Source organism: Erinaceus europaeus, chromosome 14 (assembly GCF_950295315.1).
Source record: "Erinaceus europaeus chromosome 14, mEriEur2.1, whole genome shotgun sequence".
Taxonomy (NCBI): Eukaryota; Metazoa; Chordata; class Mammalia; order Eulipotyphla; family Erinaceidae; genus Erinaceus; species Erinaceus europaeus.
In genome coordinates, this window is record NC_080175.1 from 37,438,978 (window position 1) to 37,446,904 (window position 7,927).

Genomic DNA, 7,927 nt, shown 5'->3' on the forward strand with positions numbered 1-7,927 from the left:
TGACTTGAGGGGACATCCATCCTCTTTTCTTATCAGACTTACTATCTACATAATCATTGTTTTGCCTGAAAGATCCCCTCCCATTCCATTCCTTAGATCTATCTTCTTTCTACCCTCAAGGCCCTCCCTGCCTGCAGGGTATTATTAATCCTACCAATTAAAACCCTCAAAACAGTTGCTAAGGAAGTTCCTATTTTTCACAGTCCCCTTTTGCCTTTCTCCGCCCCTTTCCAAACCATGTCAAGCCATTTCCCTTTCCAACTTGCCACTTCTGTGTCTGCCCTTTAAAAGCCTTGGCTCTCTGATCAATAAAGAATTGAATTGTCTTGCCACCACGAGTCTGTTCACGAGTCATCTCCCTCATGTCGCTGAGTGAGTAGCAGCTCAGGATGGCTCCAGTCGAGTTCTTGCCAACCCAGAGAGTACACACCCTGGAATAGGCACCTCCATGCTAGGCTGGCAGGGATGGTGGGGGAAGGTGTACTTAAGAGCTACTCAGAGTACTGAGTTCAGGGTTCAGAAGTTTTCCCACTCAGACAGCAGAACTTCCTTCCTCTTATGCCTGCATTCTGGGGGCTAGGCTGGGCCTCTACTCTCCTCCAGAGAAGCAACATTGAAGTACCACATGTGCTTGTTGAATGAAAGGGTGACATAAAGAATGCCAGTGAAGATTGGGTGGTGGTGAATCTGGTTGAGTGCACACATTACTATGTGTGAGTACCCGGGTTTGAGCCCCTGCTCTCCACCTTTAAAGTGTATAGGCATGTGTGTTTAGTTTATATGCAGTTACTGAGTCACCTTATGCTATGGACATGACCCTCAGGGATGTCCCTCAGGGGAGTTGTAATCTATTCCTTATTAGTACTGAGGAATGACTATACATGCATCAAATCAAAAGGCATCATTCAGCTACTACACTTTCCATGATTTCATCTTAGTTTTTCAGTAAGATAAGCTCCCCAAATGCAGGATGACTGAGCGATTTCTCCATCACCTGGGGCTCATTCTCAAGTTAATTTCCCAGGATTGTATTATACCAGTTGACTGACCTACAGTTTAACCCAATTAAGAAACTTTCTGCCAAGAATTAGCTGAAGTAGCTCATGCAACTCAAGGGAACAGTTTATTCACTCAATTGCCAGTGCATTGTAGAAAACTATTAACTCAGGATCCCTAGGATGAGTAGCTTTGAACCAGGAAACTCCAAATCAGGGCCTTTCTTTCACAGCAGTTCCATTACATGGGCATGAGTGAATCAAGCATTGGTTTCTAATGACTGAAGTCAGCTTGCAGTACCTCTCCCACACTCAGAGGGTTTTTTTTTTTTTTTTTTTTTTTTTGAGGGGGCAGGTAGAGGGGAGAAAGGGACTGGAAGTGCCAACTCCCCAGTCAAGGTTAGTTCTCTGGGTAACCCCCCATCCACAGGGACTTTCCAAGTAACCTGATTGATATTTAAGTTCATGTGTGGTGTAAAGGAGCTTGTTATGTGAATAGCAAAAGGCATCCATTTTACCTCTACTGTCCTAGAGCTTTTCAGAAACTGGCAACAAAATCAAATATCAAAATTCCCTCTAGCTCTCTTATGGAAGGAATCACAAAGTCTTAAAAGCTCTAAACCAGGAAAAGTGGATGCAAACCAAATATACATTTCTTATTCTAGAGGGTCAGGCCTACAAATTCTATAATTTGATTAGGAGAAAAATTAAAAGTGCATTTCTACATTCCCATGGAGGAATGTTTAGGATCATGTTCTCCATACCCAAACAAGCCTGTTTGCTCCCTTTGCTCCCAAGTGGCAGAAAATGTTGATTTCATCCAGAATCTTTCCCTGTGGGTCTTATGCTAACAATTGTTATACGGTATAAAATACATCATTTGAAACCTATAATTACTACTGTTGAATCCAAATAAAATAACTAAGAAAATTTCTTCTATAATAGAACTAGTGATATGTTTGCCTCAGCTAAAAATAATTGAATTAAAAGACAATCAGTGCTGACAGTTTCTCCTAAATGTGAAAATTAAGAAAGTAATACTTAAAAAATTTATTTAGTATAGAGACAGAAACTGAGAGGGATGTGGGAGATGGTGGGAGAAAGAAAGAGAAGGAGAAACAGGAGGAGAGAGAGAGAGAGAGAGAGATGCAACATTATTTCATGGTTTGTGAAGCTTTTCTCTTACAGGCAGAGTCTGGGGGGCTTGAACACACATTGTAATGTGGACAGTTTACTAAGTGTGCCACCACTCAACCCTAAGGAATTAATACTAGATTAGAAATTAACAAAGTGGTTAGATTTTCATATTGAGTTATGCTGAGAATCTGCAGCAGGCTATATTTACTACCTAAATGCTGCTTGTTTTTAAAATGACATTTCAGTGGAATGCCACCAAAAGTCCACTTATGAAAGGTATACAGTGTATGTCTAAGGGAAAAAAAATCTTATGGATGATTACATGGGAATATTTACTCAAGTAAGGTTTACTTTAAATATTGTCATAGCATAGTCCTTTCTGTCCCTAAGAGGAAAATGTTTTTTTACTTATAATTTTTATTTTCATTACATGGAAATTTTCCTCCCCAGCCACACAACATTTAAAAATAAGTGCCAGGAGGTGACAGCTGCTGAAAACCAAAAGGCTTTTAAATAGATGGACTCGGTGCTCTGGCTTTTAAAAATGACAGTGTCTATGTCGATTTGCATTATAAAGAAAGTAACTGCTTTTTCAAGAGTTATGGAGAAAAATCCCTTATAAAACTCTTATCAGGGATGAACCTGCTTATTAATACATGAAATACAGAAAGCTCAAATCTTGTTCTTGTTCATTTAGTGACAACAAACAGCAATGATACACCACACATCATATTATTTTCAGATAGAACAGGTGCAGGTGGACAAGAGGCCCTACTGGAAATCTGAAACTCTGATAAAGCCTCAGAGACCATGAGGTCCAAATAGTAGGTGTTCTTCCCCAGAACTGGCATTTGTTTTTTTTTTTTTTTTTAAATTATTTTCTGCCAGGGTGATCACTGGGGCTCAGTCTCTACACCAAGAATCCTCTGCTTGTGCACTTAACCCACTGTGCTATAGCCCGGTTCCCCCCACCCCTTTTTTAATTGCCACCAGGGTTATCATTGGGGCTCAGTACCAGCAATATGAATCAACTGCTCCCAAAGGCCATTTTTCCTTTTTTTTTTTTTTTTTTTTTTTAGTTTATAGAACAGAGAGAAATTGAAGTGAGGAGAGAGACAAAGACACCCACTACTTGTCAAGCTATGCCTTGCTTCACTAGTTGTGAAACTAGGCCCCTGCATATAGAGAGTGGAGGCTTAAGCCCAGTCCTTGTGCATGATAATGTGTGCATTCAGCCAACACCCAGCCCTGTCTTTTTTTTTTTTTTTTTTTACATATAGGGTGAGAAGCAGAGAAGGGGAAACAGCACATTATTGCTGGATGATCTTCCCCCTGAAGGGGCCCGCCCCCATATTGTGGCTAGAGGCTTAAGACCATGCCTTTGGTGTGGGTAAAGTGAGCATTCTATCAGGTGAGCTATCACCCCCCCCAAAGGACTTAGCTTTTGTTGCCAGTTTATCTCCATGCAGCAGTCAGGGAGCCTGTTCTGTGAACCTCTCTACCTCTCTGGACGCACCTGTGATGCAGCTAGTCCTTGCCTGTGATTCCACATCTGCGTATTACCCCAAGGCAGATGGACAGTGGTATTAATTATGGATTAATGAAATATATAAACTGTTCTATACAACTGAAGCAAGGCCCTTGTGCACACATGGGTCAATGCTGAGAGGAGAATAAGGCTTTCCAGTCTGTCTGAAGAGGGCAGGCCCTACTTCCGGTCTTTTGCCCTGTTAGATGCCACTCCCCCCAGTCACAGGGTGTCTCTGGCTTTTCTACTGCTAGCATCCTCATGTGCATTCCCTGATTGCCCTTCCACTAACCTCTGGACTGATCTCAGCAGTGTCCTAGGAGCTCCAGTGGCTCAATCGGTTAGCGTGTGGTACTTATACAACAGCTGTCCTTTTCAAGATAGTTTTCTGTGGAAGGTGAGTGGTGGTTAACCCAATAGAGCCCACACAGCACCAAGCAAAAGGACCTGGGTTTAAACCCCATGTCCACCTGCAGTGAAGAAGATTCACCAGCAGTGGAGCAGTACTGCAGATGTCTTCCCTCTCTGTTTTTCTCTCCTCTCTCTCTCTCTCTCTCTCTATATATATATATATATATATATATATATATATCCCTCCCAAGAAATAAGAGAAGATAGATGTCTGATATCAAAAATCTATAAAGAACTGGTACAGTTCAATAAGAAAAAAATAACCTAATAAAAAAGTAGGCCAAAGAACTAAAAGATAGTTTTCTAAAGAAGAGATACAGATAACCCACAGATATATGTAAAATTGCTCCACATCACCAGAAAACTACACATTTAAACTACACTATACTGAGATTCCACTTCTTACAGGAGATGTCAGGTATTGCAGAGATTGTGGAGAAAGGGGAACTCTGCTCCACTGTGTTAATGCAAACCGGTTCAGCCCTTTTGGAAGACTGTATGGAGGGTCCTTAAATAAATAAAAATGGAAGTACCTTATGATCCAGTGATACCATTCAGAGGCACTTATCCAAAGGAAATAGAAACACTAATATGAAAGGACATATAGGACATATACACCTCTGTGTTCATAGCTGCATTATTTACTATAGCCAAAGAGTAAAAGCTGTCTAAATGCCAATAAATAGATGACTGGATAGAGAAAGTATGGGATATACTACTCTGCAATAAAAAAAATGATGTTGAGTCCTTTGGGCAAAATGGAGGACACTGGAAGTGATTATGCTTAGTTAGATAAGTGAAGAGATGAAAGACGGCTACTGGATGGTTTCACTCAGATGTGTTCTCATCTAGAGAACTGATACACATGAAGTTGCAAAAAAGAAAAAGAATGAAAAAAGCCCTGTGATCACTATGGTGGTTATCTTTGGGAGGTGGGAGGGTGGGGACACTGAAACTTGGTGGTAGGTGTGGTGAGAAACTATCCCCTGTAATCTTACAATCTTGTTTGTTGGTTTGTTTACCAGAGCACTGCTCCACTCTGGTTTATGGTGGTGCAGAGGATTGAGCCTGGGACTTTGGAGCCTCAGGCATGAGAGTCTCTTTGCACAACCATCATGCTATCTACATGCTATCTTAATTTTACAATCTTGTAACATACTATTAATCATTTAAAAAAGAGAGAGAGAGAAAGAAAGTTGCTAGGAATTATAGTTAAGCAGGCACCAAACTCCAGTCATAGCTCTGTTGGAAAGGATGGAAACAATGTGTGTGTGTGTGTGTGTGTGTGTGTGTGTGTGTGGAGAGAGAGAGAGAGAGAGAGAGAGAGAGAGAGAGAGAGAGAGAGAACTGAGAACTCCCTTTTCTGAAGTCTAGCTGCTGTGTTTTCTACCTGGACTCTCAGCTCCATTCTTATTCAAGGAGTCTTTCTGGCTTTGCCTGAGTTCCCTGCTCCCTTGTCTTCTCCTGAACGCTCTTCCAGAGCAAGAATCTGGACTACTGCAGAGCTCGAGCTTGTCTCTGTGTTTGCTTTCTGTCAGGGATTACCTCATTGCTAGTGGCTTAGCCTGCACCCGAGCTTCAGTGGTTTCACCTAGGAGGGCACATCTATCCCTTGCCATCCCATTTGCCCACACGTACACTATTTACATGTTGAAATGGAACATAAAAAGTATTATGGTATCAGGTCCCTACCTGCAAGGGGGAGGGAGGCTTCGTGAGTGGTGAAGCAAACGCTGTTAAGTGTCTGTCTTCTCTCACCCTTCCTTTCCCTCTTGTCTCAATCTCTCATATCAAATGAAGACTAAAAAAGAAAGAAAGAAAAAAGAGAGACCACAGGATTTTCTCTTTTTCTTTTTTTCTTTTTGTCTAAACTGGGGCATTTGGGGGAGAGAAGGAGATGCTTCTTCTAATTATTCTGGGATGGAATCGGTCAGCTAGGCTTCAGGTCCTGTGTACTTTCCTTCCTCTGCAAATTATGCATCTGCCCATGGTTTCTTTTCTCATTTCCTTCAGTTTTCTTCTTTTGAACTCAAATGCTATGTATCAAGAGGCATTTTTTTTTAAATTATCTGATCTCCTCCTCAACCCATCCCTGATGATTTCATGCTTAGTGCTTATCATATGTTCATCATCTTGCTTAGTTACTTTGTTTATAGTCTGTCTCCTGAGCTATAATGCAAACACTATGGGAGCACAAATTCTAGTCTATGAATAGAAATCCCAAGCCCAGAAGAATAGCAGGTAACCATAAAGTACTGTTTTGTTGGAAACCAACCAACAAACAAAAACTAAAACACCTTTCCTTTCTGCTCTGGAGATGGGACATCCAAACATAATGTAGAATGAAGTCATGACATTCACACAATGGTGACCATTTTGTTTTCCTTTATTTGTGGCACTGAAGACAAGCAGTAGAGACAGTGACGTTCTGTGTGATTGGCAGGATGCTTCTAGCACACCAAGGGAGGTGGCGACATTCATCAGACACCACAGAACTAAGTTTCCATTTGGATGGACACCTGGGTCTGAAATAGCTGTGAATCATTCAAAATGATCTCACTTTATGTGCTGTTGTGTGAAGATTAAGATTTTATTTCAGTAACTCATCTTGATTTCTCTTAATCAGGAGATTCTATTTTTACCCTCAACAGAACAAATTGTCTTAGAGATAAAGGTAAAAAATCAGTTGTAGTTAAACTTTATTATAAATACTAGTGGCTGAATACCTTGTGCTATAAGTCTGCCTTATCAGACAGGGAAGCCACTTTTGAGCAAAAGCATCACAACTGAACTCAGACTGTGGAATAGGGTCACAGTTGGGATCCAAGCTCAGTTACACACAGAAGCCCAATGCCTCTCTCCTGGCCAATGATGACAGTCAAGGCTTCTATGGGCTCCGTGTACAGCCCCCCACGGGAAGACCTGTTCTACTTCACAGCCCAACAGGGACACCACGTTTACTCCAGTGTCACCCTGACCCCAGCCAGCATCACACCTGGAGAACTCCAAAATGCCTTGGCCACATGTGATTCGTATTCTGGGTGATCACAGTTCATTTTTACAAAAGCTTTCTTGGTTAGATCATGGTCTGTGAGGTTCTGAACCTCCAAATTTTAGAGGAACAACAATAACAATGAAAAAAAATCCAAAAGTCTTAATGGCTCTGTGCAAAAACCTTCCCATTCTTTTTCCTAAGTGTCCAAATGGGTAGCCCATGACATTCACATGGTTTCCATTAATTTATACATTTTCCCTAGAATCCACAAGATTTTATACAGTGAGATATTTTGAATCCTCTGGATGTGTTAAGAGTCTCAAAGGCCCCAAACCAAGTGAGTGCCAGGCAGGAAGACTCTTTGCACTTTGCCCATCTGTCTAATTAAGTGGTGATGTTGGGCGCCAGAAGTGTATATTCCCATTAACCTGCCAACAAGAATAGTCCATTGGCAACTTTAAATATTCAGAGGCAAAATATATTTCCTTGGCACACAAGGCTCACAACAAAGCAGCCCTCCTCCCTCCCTTTGAAGCATTATACAGGACTGAAAAAGCAATAACTTGAATTTTGGCCTGTCAACAAGAGAGCATACTGGATCCTGATGCCCTTTGCACGTGGTGTCCTAGAGCGGTGCCTGTGGGCATCTTGCAGGTTGGTCTTCCTGATGATTCACACCAGCAAAGGCACCTGCATGAAGATAGAGACTTGGTTACACATGGTCTTGTTAGCACAAGTGCTGGGATTCTAGTGCTGTGGTGCTAAACACTAATCCATCCTTGCATCTTACTCTTCTAATGCAATGAGCTTTTACCCTGATACTCATTCTCCTCAGAGCACCAAGGAGAACATTGCTTGGAA

General features: G+C 41.5%; 1 protein-coding gene across 4 annotated transcripts in view; it reads right to left on the reverse strand.

The window, feature by feature from the left end:
• Nucleotides 1–499: 499 nt before the first annotated feature.
• The window catches only part of LOC103118024 (protein cordon-bleu), a 182,805-nt gene continuing 175,377 nt past the window's right edge, over nt 500–7,927 (reverse strand). For 3 of the 4 annotated variants that reach the window (XM_060171551.1, XM_060171552.1, XM_060171550.1), the window contains one exon: nt 6,440–7,756. In XM_060171551.1, the coding sequence (XP_060027534.1) occupies nt 7,739–7,756 (18 nt within the window). In that variant the 3' untranslated portion in view covers nt 6,440–7,738. Of the gene's footprint in view, nt 4,049–6,439; nt 7,757–7,927 lie in introns of those variants that run through there. The other variant, XR_009544703.1, reaches the window with a different exon arrangement.